The 14283-nt window shown below is 37.5% G+C and overlaps 2 protein-coding genes and 1 long non-coding RNA gene across 6 annotated transcripts in view; 2 read left to right on the forward strand and 1 right to left on the reverse strand.

Annotated features, from left to right (window-relative positions):
- tbl1x (transducin beta like 1 X-linked) overlaps positions 1-1362 on the forward strand; it is a 58071-nt gene extending 56709 nt beyond the window's left edge. For both annotated transcript variants that reach the window (XM_055215392.2, XM_055215393.2), the window contains one exon: positions 110-1362. In XM_055215392.2, coding sequence (XP_055071367.1) covers positions 110-136 — 27 coding nt within the window. In that variant the 3' untranslated portion in view covers positions 137-1362. The remainder of the gene's footprint in view (positions 1-109) is intronic.
- Positions 1363-1493: 131 nt separating this feature from the next.
- On the reverse strand, positions 1494-9336 carry gpr143 (G protein-coupled receptor 143). 3 transcript variants are annotated; one of them, XM_055215394.2, is made up of 9 exons: positions 8791-9327; positions 6622-6728; positions 6388-6485; positions 6179-6271; positions 5846-5955; positions 3761-3869; positions 3565-3682; positions 3133-3382; positions 1494-2630 (listed from the first exon to the last, which is right to left on the reverse strand). In XM_055215394.2, the coding sequence occupies exons 1-9, from the start codon at positions 9044-9046 to the stop codon at positions 2527-2529; spliced, it is 1245 nt and encodes a 414-aa protein (XP_055071369.2). In that variant the 5' UTR covers positions 9047-9327; the 3' UTR covers positions 1494-2526. The 3 variants fall into 3 exon arrangements, with proteins under 3 accessions (XP_055071369.2, XP_055071370.2, XP_055071371.2); XM_055215395.2 differs by having other exon boundaries at positions 6388-6482; positions 8791-9324; XM_055215396.2 differs by lacking the exons at positions 3761-3869; positions 5846-5955 and having other exon boundaries at positions 8791-9336.
- A 1680-nt stretch (positions 9337-11016) lies between these two features.
- LOC129451433 (uncharacterized) lies at positions 11017-13550 on the forward strand. The gene is made up of 3 exons (XR_008646766.2): positions 11017-11755; positions 11871-11998; positions 12097-13550. It is a non-coding gene; the product is annotated as an uncharacterized lncRNA (long non-coding RNA).
- The last annotated feature ends 733 nt before the right edge of the window (positions 13551-14283 follow it).

Raw genomic sequence — 14283 nt, forward strand, 5'->3', positions numbered from 1 at the left:
TCAACATCTGCTTTTAAACAACTTTTAACTAGAATACATACAAACTGACACATTAGTCAAAGACTTTGCATGTATACTGAAGGTCTTTTTTTTGGTTTTTGTTTGTCAGGTCTGTGTTCTTGATCTACGGAAGTAGCGCTCAACAGATCTAAAGTTGGATTTCGCAGCTGACAACCTGAACTTGCATTTCTTGTATGAATCCAAAAGATTAACATCTGAAGAAATGAAACCCAAAAGACGAGCAGATTGTGTTTGTGCTGTTCAGTAAATGTGACGCTCGGTCTCGTGAGGGGTCTGTGCATTAATGGATGGGCTTTAAAGAGTGAAATACTGCTGATGATTATTTGGTTTTTACATGTGGATGTTTTGTTTGGGTGAGTTTATTTCTCTGATCATATGAGAAGAAGCAGCTGTGAGTAATGTCAGCGGAGGAGAAACACTTCATGTCTAATGCAAACTTCTGTCTGATTGATTTCCATCTTAAATGAGCCAATGAAACTTCAATTCAGAAAATATTGAATGAAGATGTTTGATTCTCAGATATGTGTCATATCTCCAGTGGATGTACATTTAATGAATGTAAAATTGTAAATTAGAAAAAAACACAGATTTTATAAACTGTGTAAATATGTTTATAACGGAGTCGGCCTTCTTTAAAGCTTGAAACTGTTGAATACTCGGTTTTGTGCAGATTTTTGTTTTGTAGTTTTTGTCTGCTGGGTTGGCAGCACAGTGTGGTGATGTTTAAACCGAGCTGATAAAGACTCAAATCATCTGATGAAAGACAAAGAGAGAGAAAGTCAATGGCCATGTCTTCATGTTTACATGTGTAAAATCAGGTCAATGTAACTACGAGTCTTATTCAGATTATTGGCCAGAAGTGGAGTTAATCTGAATAAACTAGTTTATGACCAGCATTATGAGGTTATTATTGCCTGATTGATTGGTTTGTCCTGCTGTATTGTTTGTTTTTACTGTAATTGAGGCCTGACATCAGCTTTAGTGATACCGATAACATCAGCAGTCATCATGTTTCAGCTTTATTTCAGCTCTGCTCAGGACTCGGCTTTTTTAACGTTCATGGTTTTTTTTTTGTACATATTTTCCTGATGGTAGAATCAGTTTTGGTTTCTTTGATAACATTAAAAGTCATGACATGTTGAAGTATGAATGTCCAGCAGTCTGTGTCAGATAGAGAAATGCTTGGATTGGATGTTGATGTTTGCAGTTGGGTTGTGTGTGTTTGTGTGTTTGTTGTGTATCTGCCCTGTTGCTGAGGTTTAATCTGTTTTATAGACAGACATGTATCTCAATGTCTTGCACATGATGGTTCAATAAATCACTTTATTTTGATATTACAAATTCTTGTGTTTGGTGTTTTTGTGTGCAATGTCAAATGCCATAAAATCTGAAATATATTTACAAAATTGCTAAACTATAGATATAATTTCTAATAACAGTTTGCTGTTATAACTCAATATTTTCTTCATACACTGTCAGAATAATAAATGGTTCCCATTTTTAAAGGTCTCTACCAATCTGAGGTCCTAATATGAAGTCTTTAGGTAAATTATTTAGAACAGCTTCTGACAGTGTATTAAAAACCAAAAGACATGGAAAAGTGTTTTTATAACAAAAATACACACTTCTCCTTTAATGTCCGTATAATACAATATACAAATATGATTGATTCATATTGAACTTTAAAGGTGCCAAAGAATGCATTGTAATAATGTTTTAATTATTTTAATTAGTTTGTGGCTTTATTAAGTGCAGAAATGATTTTAAATGTTGATTTACAACCCTTTATAATGAAATGGTCTATATTACCTTATTTGAAAGGGTCATGAATAATAATGTTGAGCTCTGCTCTGATTGGCTGTTTCTCCTTCAGTAGCTCTGTGTGTGTGTGTGTGTAAACAGATCTTATGTTTGAGTCTGATACAGATTTTGAGGAATAATTAATTGTTTGGAGATTGTTAATGGACGTTTCTGAGTGATAAGTTTGTGTTTTTTTCTTCAGTATGGACCTGCAAAACGTAACTGTAACGTCAATAGTAGAACTTCAGCCTAAACACTGTCTAGCATATAGCATTAACTAGCATATAGCATTAACTAGCATATAGCACTAACTCAGCAGCACAACTTTGTTTTTATCATTGTAACAACATTGTAATTAATTTAATGTTGGGGTGTACATCTGGACTTTAACATTACAGTTGGTGTTATGTTGAGATTGGTCTGTTTTCCAGCGCTCTTTTGCATGCACGAGGTTTACATGAGAAGTAGAAAACAATCGTGTTTGGAGCTCATGATACCTCATTACAATGTACACAGCTCTTATTATTCATTTATGACTATATAAATTCAGTTTTACATTCTGCGGCACCTTTAAAGATGACATCAGAAAGAGATCAATCTTTTAAGTTTTCATGCATTTGTGTGTTGACTATGATAAATCTCTTAATAAGTTGTGTTTTTTATCAGTTTTTCTAACACACAGGTGATATTAACGTCACATGAACATCAGCCTGTAGAAATCTCCAGTGACGTGACGTGATCAGGATTTACATCTTCAAATTCTCGCTGGTCACTGGATATGTGGATTTCTACTGTACTAGATTCTGAACCTATAAAATAAAGAAGACTAGTTAACTTTATCACCTTTAAAATATTTTACCCTATAATATATTGAATAATATGATGAATAATTATAGAACTGATATGTTTCTTTTCTTTAAAAATAATTATAAATACATATATTCAATAACAAAAATATAGTATTAGAATGAGTCTTATATTACTAAATAACAGATGAAATTCTATCACAATGCTGTAGATTTTGATTTGATGCTTTTAAAGGGATAGTTCACCCAGAAATGAAAATACTGTTTTATTATTTATTATTATAGATGTTTTTATAGCTTATTAATATAGCATAAGTAATATAGAATTGGTCCCAATTTCACATTATTAAAAATACATTCATATACAACTACAGCTGCCATTTGAACATGATTTTTATTTCAGATTTTACACAAGACAAATAATCCAACCGAGTGTGAACCGAATCAAAAATCAGAGGTCAATCCCCATCTGTAGAGTTTTCAGAGTCCTACTTGAGTCCTTTACCTTCAGATAGGACACTTATGGCGTCTGAATGTTGCTGATGTCCATTGGTGCTTAAGTTCTTCTGTACGTGGCTTTGGAAGAACAGCGTGGATCCCATCACGGGATTGTAACCGCTCGCAACGGCCACAGACGTGGATGCTGAGTCCCAGGGAAGATCTCTGCGTCTCTGATGGCTCAGATCAACATCCAGACCCATCCAGCCATGAAAAGCCAAAGAGTTGAGGAAACCCTGCATGGGATTCAGTATTCCCTGCAGGACAGAAGAGAGATCTGATCAATCTCTTAAGAATGATGCTGATTTACATTCAGATATGCCTGTGACATTAGGTGTTAGTACTGTCTGTATATAACACAATATTCCTCTCATAAAACAAATCCCAGTAAAGGCAGTTCATCACCAGATCTTTCCAGATCATTGGACTTAATACTCACCATGATAAACCATGTGATGAGAGCAGCGTTGCGGATGTTTTTCAGATCGATGGCTTTAATATCAGGTTGCATTTCCATGTAAAACAGCAAACTTTCATTGATGATGTTGGGCAGCCAGCTATAAGATGAGAAATATTCACTCGATCATTCTGAATGACACTGACGTTATTCATTATGTGAGAGATGAAGGTCGTACCAAATGCAGAAGACCAGCATTATCTTAAAAAATCTGATTTTAATCTCCGATCCCAGACGTCTTTCATTCTCCGTGTAGATTCCCTGTTGACCTTTGAGGAGTGATATGACTGCGCAGACACACAAACATCACAGACTTGATCACTAAAGCATTATGAGCTTTGTCAAAGAGAGTTTTTAGAGAGAATTGTATTGCAGAGATTTTATATAGCAGACATCAGTGTGGTGTGATCTTGTAGAGATGAAATGATTTCTTCTAAATTGCCTTTGTCATTAAGTTTCGGCTTAGAAAATATGCAGTTGGTAAGTTCAATTCAGTTTTAATGAATCACTTTAGATGTTCAGTGAATCAATTTAAAATTCAGATTCAACTCAGGTTGAATCAAAAGCTGTGTCCCAATTCAAGGGCTGCGACCTTATAAGCATGGGACCTTAAAGATGAGCACTCCATCTTTCAAGGTGGCAGCCTCAGAAGTTCGCGAAGAGAACTGAAATGAGACGGTCTAACTTTCGGACGACCCATAATTGGCGTCACCTGCTGCACGCGCTTGTCAGCAGGACATAGCGGAAACGTTTCTGACTTATTAAAATAAATATGAAATCAGAAAAATATTAATTTAGTTTAGAAAATATGACACGTTGATGTAGATTAAACTATTCAACAGTATATTAAATTAAATTAATCAACCTTAGAAATATATGCATCATAAAAATAATAATAATAACACAAAACATAACTTATAATACAAAAAAAAATGTTTTCTGAAAAATACACTTTTTTTAATAAAGGTTTTAATAGTTTATTTTAGAATATCCAGCCGTTATATGCAGCCGTTGCAGGCGCGCAATGAATCTTGGGATATCCTCGGCTGTTAAGGATCCATTCGTTCTATCCTTAACATCGCGGAGAAATGAGGACGCATTTTGAGGCTTCATTCTAAGCATCCTTTGAATTCGGACTTCCTTACCAGCCTCAAGTCGCGCTGCTGTGACGCAATCGGTCTTAAAATACGTCCTTAGAAGGTCGCAGCCCTTGAATTGGGACACAGCTCCAGTGATATTACACCCACCTGCAGGATTATTAGGAACACCTGTTAAATTTCTCATTAATGCAATTATCTAATCAACCAATCACATGGCAGTTGCTTCAATGCATTTAGGGGTGTGGTCCTGGTCACGACAATCTCCTGAACTCCAAACTGAATGTCAGAATGGGAGAAAAAGATGATTTAAGCAACTTTGAGTGTGGTATGGTTGTTGGTGCCAGACGGGCCAGTCTGAGTATTTCACAATCTGCTCAGTTACTGGGATTTTCACGCACAACCATTTCTAGGGTTTACAAAGAATGGTGTGAAAAGGGAAAAACATCCAGTATGTGTCAGTGCTGTGGGCGAAAATGCCTTGTTGATGCTAGAGGTCAGAGGAGAATGAGCCGACTGATTCAAGCTGATAGAAGAGCAACTTTGACTAAAATAACCACTCGTTACAACCGAGGTATGCAGCAAAGCATTTGTGAAGCCACAACACGCACAACCTTGAACAGCAGAAGACCCCACCAGGTACCACTCATCTCCACTACAAATAGGGAGCTCACCAAAATTGGACAGTTCTGAAGGCGAAAGGGGGTCAAACACAGTATAAGTATGGTGTTCCTAATAATCCTTTAGGTGAGTGTATGATTAAAACATTCATAAACATTAAATATGTAATTATTGCTGTATGAATTCTTATATTAGTGCATATAAGTAAAGATTAAAGCCTGAGGTTTTTTACTATCTTAAATCTTTGCAATAATGTCTCTTGGGTTGAAATAATAGATCCTCTGATTTACCCTTACTGGGATAACTGGGATATGAATCAAAGATATTGAGATGCAATTTTTGTAACATTACCCAGCCCTGTTAGAGACTGTAACCAGTATATGGTTATTTATAACAAAATATAGCAATCGTAACTTTTTTTAATTAATGATTTTGAATGCATGCAGTTCATGCAAGTTTTTTTTACCAAGGTAACACCATTGTAATTTACATCCTCTGATGCTATTGATGCAGTTGTTTTAAAATGCAGTTTTTTGTACACTCACCAGCAGAAACGGTTTGAGTAAAAAGCACGGGATTCACAAACAACACCAGGAGCATTGGTACATATGTGGTGATGTAATGAGGGATGGCGTGCTGAAGTCCATTCTCACAACTGCCAAATCAAAAAACACATCACATCGACAGGATATTGATATGAAAACCTTGTGTTATGATGATGATCTTGTGTTGTGTTTCTGAAGCTCATGCACATGGTGTGGATTTTCAGAGCGAACCCTCAGATTGAATCACATTGTGTACACAAAATACCTGACCTACTTTACTCTTTATGCAACTCTTAAAGGTACAGTGCACTCGACAAATGAAAAGATGTTTACCTTGATATAGATGGGTAATACAACATAGCGACTCCCTCCACACACAACAGCAGAGTTAAACCCCATGTGATCATGTGATACAACACCATGGTGCTAAAGAACCAAAGCACAGAAAAGTGTTTAAATATCCACAACACGGACATGAAAACACTTAACACAAGTTTGTATTTATTATTTATCCTCCATCATCACTAATATGATGGACAAACCTGATTCCTGCAGATCTTTTGACCACTAAGTAAACATCTACTGCATAACAGAAGCTCCACCAGAATGACGCGCTGAAGAACAACTGGATCCACATCTGCTGAGTAAATATAACATAAACAGCTTTAATCATAAAGAAATGATCAATAAAAACTACATCAACATTTCTTTAAGACAGACAACCTGAGCAGAATTATTTTGATTGTAAAATGTGAAATGAAGCTTCTGTGACTTACAGCACTGCCAACACAATACACCTGCGGCCAGACGTCACTGCTGTTCACTGAGATGTTATTCACCAGGTTTGGTAAACCGACCCATATGGATGACCTGACAATGATTCCTATGAAGATGACTTTTATTTTAGTATCTCATTACATTTCTTACTGTTTCAATATAGTGCTTTTCACAATTGTTTAATTGTTACAAAGCAGATTTAGCCTACATGAATAAAAACAAGAAAAAATGAAAAATCATAGGACAACAAAGTAATAAAAAAAGTACAGTGGCTTAGATTAAACCGAACTAGTGAGCAGAGTAATAATGTAATATATAATGTAACGTAACGTAAAGTAGTTCTAGGTTAAGCGAATGTCAGCTGACTCACAAGGGGTTGAAAAAACTCTAAGGAGAAAATCCCTGTGGGAAAAAAGTCCTTGGGAGAAAAGAGAGAGATTATTCAATTTTTATGGGAATTAAAAGTTTTAATAATTTATTAAAAAAAATTAAAGGAAGTGGTTGGTTGTCGCTTGGCAGACTTAGGTGATGCAGAAAAAAATATATATACTATTAAATTTATTAAGAATTAAAAAATGTAGAAATAATGGGATGCAGTCTGTGGTCGATGATCAGACATCAGCTGGGCAACATGTTTCAGTCATTCATTAACCTTTAGATTACTGCTCCCGGAAATAAAATAACATTCAATAAATATATTAATCAGACGTGGTAATGTCATTGATTCAATTAACTTTAGTTAGGATAGTCATGCATGTTCAATAGTGTAGTGCAGGATATGCGCATATGGAGTATACCCACTTCTTTATTAGATGGCATGGGGTAGCCTATTCCTTATTAGATGGTATTGGGTATACCCACTTCTTTATTAGATGGAATGGGGTCTACCCATTTCTTTATTGGATGGCATGGGGTATGCCCACATCTTTATTAGATGACATTGGGGGTATACCCACTTCTTCATTAGATGGCATGGGGTATACCCACTTCTTTATTGGATGGCATGGGGTATGCCTATTTCTTTATTAGATGGCATTGGGTATACCCACGTCTTTATTAGATGACATTGGGGGTATATTCACTTCTTTATTAGATGGAATGGGGTCTACCCATTTCTTTATTGGATGGCATGGGGTATGCCCACATCTTTATTAGATGACATTGGGGGTATACCCACTTCTTCATTAGATGGCATGGGGTATACCCACTTCTTTATTGGATGGCATGGGGTATGCCTATTTCTTTATTAGATGGCATTGGGTATACCCACGTCTTTATTAGATGACATTGGGGGTATATTCACTTCTTTATTAGATGGAATGGGGTCTACCCATTTCTTTATTGGATGGCATGAGGTATGCCCACATCTTTATTAGATGACATTGGGGGTATACCCACTTCTTCATTAGATGGCATGGGGTATACCCACTTCTTTATTGGATGGCATGGGGTATGCCTATTTCTTTATTAGATGGCATTGGGTATACCCACGTCTTTATTAGATGACATTGGGGGTATACCCACTTCTTTATTAAATGGCATGGAGTATGTCCACTTCTTTATTAGATGGCACGGGGTATACCCACTTCTTTATTAGATGGCACGGGGTATGTCCACTTCTTTATTAGATGGCACGGGGTATGCCCACTTCTTTATTAGATGGCACGGGGTATGTCCACTTCTTTATTAGATGGCACGGGGTATACCCACTTCTTTATTAGATGGCACGGGGTATGTCCACTTCTTTATTAGATGGCACGGGGTATGCCCACTTCTTTATCAGATGGCATGGGGTATACCCACTTCTTTATTAGATGGCATGGGGTATGCCCGATTCTAAATGTTCATTTCATAATGATCCTTACGCTCAGAAGTCAAGCAGCAGGGCCCATTTTGGAGTAAACTAAGTATGCAAGACTAGTCTTACATGTCACTTTTATATCACAGGGTGTTCAACCTTAGGTCGGCCACTTTATTAGGCTTAAATTAAAGAGTATACCCACTTATCCAGGTAGCATGTTATATGTCTTCATATGACACCAATATTTATTTAAACACTCAACTTTTTTCAAGTTTTATCTTTACATAATGACATTAGGCCTACATATTACTGTTTGATAAGCTTAAACATTTGGAAAACTTAACAGAAGTGTAACAGAATAACTTACCTGCGCATCCCAACACATCACACAGACTGATGATGAATAAAATCCTGCTGGATGCTGTGGGTTTGGGATGCGGGTGAGGAGATAAACGTCTGGAGTCTCTGCGCTTCGGCAGCATCTGAAGAACACAGAAGATCAAACTCAACCCGGAGCTGCAGATACATATCGAGCTGAAGATCCGAGACTGAAAACTGACGACCAGCTCGGTGGCGGGGTCACGGTTCGGACAACAGAAGGTCTCGAGCCGTGGAGATGCCATGATGGAAGAGAGAAGAAGAAAGGAGAAGAAAAGGAAGAGGAGGAGAAAAGAGTAAATTCATTCATCTGAGCTGCTGCGGGTGAAATCACGAGGCTTCATCATCATCATCATGTGCTTCAGTTTAATCCGAACTGAAGAATGAATGCGCGCGCACGCTGCCGCTGCTGCTCTCATGTGTTTCTCTTTAACATCAAACTCTGTGATGTTCATTAAAGCATTTAACTGGAGGTTACATTGAAACATTTATCATGCATTATTTTTGCTTTTTTAAATAAAATGTTATACGTTACAGAATTTAGGCTAATATTAAACACATTTTTGTGTAAATAAAAAACTTTTAACACAAAACTGTCCTTTGTTTAATTCATGAACAAACATCTGCCTTATTTTGAAATAAATATTTTTCCCCATAGGTACTGTAGGAGACAATCACCATAATCGCCAGATGAAAATAAATATGACACAACAAGAAAAGCTCAAAGTATATATCACTTTTAAATAATGTTTTTACCGGTTTCACTGATGTCATTTACATATAACTTTAATATTAAACTGATAGTTACAGTCCTCGATTATGATTGGCTGAGCCGCGATCTTTAGAAACATCTGACATCATTCAATATGCTGTGTGTGCAGCGTCATGCCCATTTAAACTTGGATTTTGCATGCAACCTTCAAAAAAAAGTCCATTAACTGTTACTTGTATTTTTATCTGTTTAATATGTACAATCAGTTTTGTGCTGCATCTGTGTCACTTTTCAGAAATGTCAGTTTACATATTGCTTTATTCAGGCAGCAGGCGCCATAGATATGTATAAAGGCTAGATGGCTCAAGGCGGAGTCCCTAACGGCATCACCTGGCGGCCATCTTAGGACAGGGCGCTCGCTCACTCGTAGCATTGAGTTTAATGGTGCAGGTACTTTTAAATGACCATAACTTGCTTAATTTTCTACCGATTTTCAAACGGTTTGGGTTTTTACAAACGTTATTAACGTGGCTATAATACTGGATGTTTTAACATGTTTCATGAATTTATTTTTTATTTTTAGTATAGGTATGCAGTGTCATAGGTACATCTTTGAAGTTTATAACAAACCAAACCGTTTGAAAATCGGTAAACAATTAAGCAAGTCATGGTCATTCAAAAGTACCTGCACCACCAAAACTCAATGCCACGAGCGAGCGAGCGCCCCGTCCCAAGATGGCCGCCAAAATGCGGACGTTGCACTCAATTGGCCAGCAGCGCGGACGAGCCATCTAGCCTTTATATCTATGGCAGGCGCTGCAGACGCAATTGCGCACGCGCAGACGTCATCAGCATCTGAGCGCGGGACTCGCGGGCTTCTTGTACAGATGAAGGTAACCTCCGCTGTTTATAAATTGTATGGTTCAAAATGTGACAGACTCAATGTTATATTAGTAGATTTCTAGATTCACCTTGGGCCTTGTCCCAAATGGCGCACTTCATGTGGACTTTCGGTCTTGTGGCCTTAAATAGGCTTTATGCCCAGCTGCACTACTTCTTGGACTTCAGCCAGCTCATTAGCCGTTTCTCAATATGCGTTCTTGTCTGTACTTGCGTTCTTGTGGACTTGTGAAACGTCATCAGTCGCGGCCCAAGTACTGTTCCAATTCAAAGTTCGCATCAAGCGCAAGTTCACATAAAATCCCCGGATGTGTTCTTGATCCGCCCATTTTATCGAGGATGCATCAGAGGAGACTTGTGTGGACTTATGACAGCGAAGTTTCCCAGAATGCATTTCGCGTCAGGAGTTCGTTCTTCCGAGTCTGAACTTGCAAGTTCGAACTACGAAGGACACAAGTCCGAGTTTGGCATACTTGGTATTGAGAAACGGCTATTGTTTCCTGTCTGCCATTATTGGACAAACTGATTAATCCAGGTGTGCCTGACCTCAGTAGTCACAACAACAATAATCAGACACACCTGGATTAATCAGTTTGTCCAATAATGGCAGACAGGAAACAAGTGCTGCGTCCGAAACCGCCTACTACATACTATATAGTACGCGAAAAGCAGTAGGCGAGGCGAGTAGTATGTCCGAATACATAGTATTTGAAAAACAGTATGCGAAAAGTACCCGGATGACCTACTACTTCCGGTTAGATTTTGCAGTGTGCATACGATGGACGCTTCACTATCCCATGATGCCCCGGACGAGGAGTTATCCAACGAAGAAGAAGAGGCACGCGGCTGTTTTCGCGCTGAAATGACATGACGTGATGACGACGTTTGTCACGTGATGTAACAACATGGCGGATGTAGTACGTCCGAATCTCATTCATACTACCCGGATTCATACTATACAGTACCTACTGTTTTAATGCCAAGTAAGTAGGTACTTCATCTAATTCAGTACCTACTATACAGTATGCGGTTTCGGACGCAGCCAAGGAGCTGGCTGAAGTTCAGGAAGTAGTGCAGCTGGGCATAAAGCCTATTGCACGTGCTCGCTTAGTCTACGAGTCTGTAGGGTGTCCATACTATCATTTTTATGCTTTGAAGTGTGCTCATCAGCGCCCCCTTTGCCCCTTGATGCGGTCTTCAGCAGGATTCGCGCACTTTACCAACACAGAATTCTCCAAAAAGAAAAAGAAAAAAGAAACGTTCTTATTAGATTGTACAGTTTCTGACATTTTCACCAGTACATGAAGTTTCTCTTCAGCATAATGCAGGACAGATGTCATCTGTGAGTACAGACACTGACTGCTCCATCACAAACGAAATTAAAAAGAGATTTATATTAAGAGAAAGATTTCAACAAGAAGTTTAAATATCTTTGTGTGGCCTCGCTCTCTTCACAGTGTGGTTCTGTAGAGGTCTGAAGAGAAGTCAACTGGTCCATGTTCTGACCCAGAAGAACTCATCCTCATCTAACACGTCTGGAAATCTTCAGCTCTTATTGCGTGATTATGCAATACATATACTGCAGGTATTTACTCCTTGACTATATTGATACAGAATACATCATACGTCTTCTTTATGTAACTGTGGACAATGTACAAAAGAGCTGATCCTTCCTATACGCAGGGTACACAAGCTGAGTAGGGGCCCGAAACACTATGGGGCCACCTTGCTTCTTAACTTCATGTCACACTTCACAGACCAATTGGCAAGTGACATCATTGTACCGCAAGAGCCATTGGAAAGCTTGCCAAGCAGTCTGATCCAACAATACTTGACCTCTTTCCCCACCACTGATGAATTTTTATGGTTATCTGTAATACTGCGGTTATCCACTAGTTACCCAATTTATAAAAAAACTGAAGCAAAAAATTATTTATTAAGTTTACACTCCATATATGTTTTGATAATCGTTCTGAATCTGATCTCTAACAAAATCCCTTCACTGTTGGGGACTGAGTTAATCCCAGTTATTGTCGGTCTATGCAGCTCCGCATGCAGTTGACGTGCCTACCGACATGCGTCTGCATATATGGAAATGATTTAAAGCTATCCGACCGGAGCAGAAAAAACAAAAAGTGCTACAAAGTAAAAATATTGAAAACACAAGGTTTTAAATTTCTATTTATTCTTGACTAACCATGCAATGGTTTTATTATACCACACAGTCCACATCCCCAAATTCAATATTAGTCCAGTGTGTTTTGTTAGAAATGCTTGTACACATCAATAATCAAAATCTTTTTTATACGTGTTAAAAATGAAAACATCTATTCATACAAGCCGTTGTGTGACTCATCTAGCATTTTAAAACAATGCACATTACGTCTAAAGCTTGCATATTTAGAGAATTATTGATGTATTTTTTTGTATGTTTACCTCTGGAGTCTGATCATGCCTTAGTTTTAAAGCAAATTGGAAAATCTGTTGAGTTGTTTTAGTTTTTCTGCTTTTTATTCATAATTTTCAATTTGTTTCCTTGATGTTCTACATCTCTTAAAGAATAGATCTGGCAGTAGACCTTGTTTTCTAAATACCAATATAACACTGAGCTTTTCAGAAAACATGTGTTAATATTATAATTACTGAGTAAGTCACAGTAATGCCCATGTGTACAGCTATAAGATAATACAATGTGTTTTTTGTTTTTAGCCACATTTAAGCAGAGACAATGAATGGGTTTTTATGAACTCGTTGACAGGGCCCCCTCACAAAGTTGCTTAGAGCCCTCAGAAGTCTAGGATCAGCTTTTAAAAAAATCTAGATGTGCAGGTTTTTCTACAGTCAAATGTAAATGTAAACGTTGTATTAAAGATGAAAATGCTATTACACTCCAATGCCACTAGGAGGCGCTGCTGTAATGCCAGCAGAATGATAACATATTTTGCCTTCTGGTAAATTCAATAAATCATGAACATTAAGTAGCATGTTTAAATATGGCTAAAAATACATTGCATATTCAATACATGTTTGCATGCATCCAGTATAGATTATAACACTGATATAAAACGAGATTGTAACTAAATGAGAGTTGTGTGCAAACTGTCCCATTGTTTATAGGCAATTATTAATGTATAAAACTAAACAATACAATGCTCACTAAGGGTTGAGTTGAAATTGATTCATGCCCAGGACAGTCACAGACATCAGTGAAGAGTCTGATGTTCATATCTGATAGCAGAATCATACAGACAAAACCTGTAAATATATGAGCGAGTCTCAGTTTGTCTTCTCCTCTCAGTTACTCTCTATTGATGCCTCGGCCTCATTTCCACTTGTTTTCATTTCACTCGACTGAAACCCCACCGTTCAATTCTGCACAGAGCTAAAATCAATTCATCTGAGCCTGACAGAGAACAAAGCAATCCAGATTGTAATTAGTAGAGAGGAAATGAAGACGGTGTTGTAGTCATAAATAAACATCACATTATCAGTTGTGACAGATAAATTACTGATGTGACCTGACAAGCATTACAGAGGATATTATACCACAGGGCTGTTGAATGCTTTATTGTGATTGGATGAGAAATGTTTCATGGGTATGCATTATTTTTTAATAAACGCACACCTGACCTGTCAAATGTCTTAAAATAACCACCCAGAGCAATGTCTGTGGTATAAGAGAAATTATTGACTCCAGTCCTTTGAATTATTTGAAAAAAATGCACACTCCGCTTTATGTCTTGTCGCATTATTTTCCAATAATTCAACAGCCAGTCGTCAATTATTCCTCACGTATCCTGTGAAACCAAACCAGGTTAAGACACAGTTTCAGTATCATAATATCTTCACAGAATCTCTCCAGATCATAAG

The sequence above is a fragment of the Misgurnus anguillicaudatus genome, chromosome 17 (assembly GCF_027580225.2).
Source record: "Misgurnus anguillicaudatus chromosome 17, ASM2758022v2, whole genome shotgun sequence".
In the NCBI taxonomy this organism is placed as follows: Eukaryota; Metazoa; Chordata; class Actinopteri; order Cypriniformes; family Cobitidae; genus Misgurnus; species Misgurnus anguillicaudatus.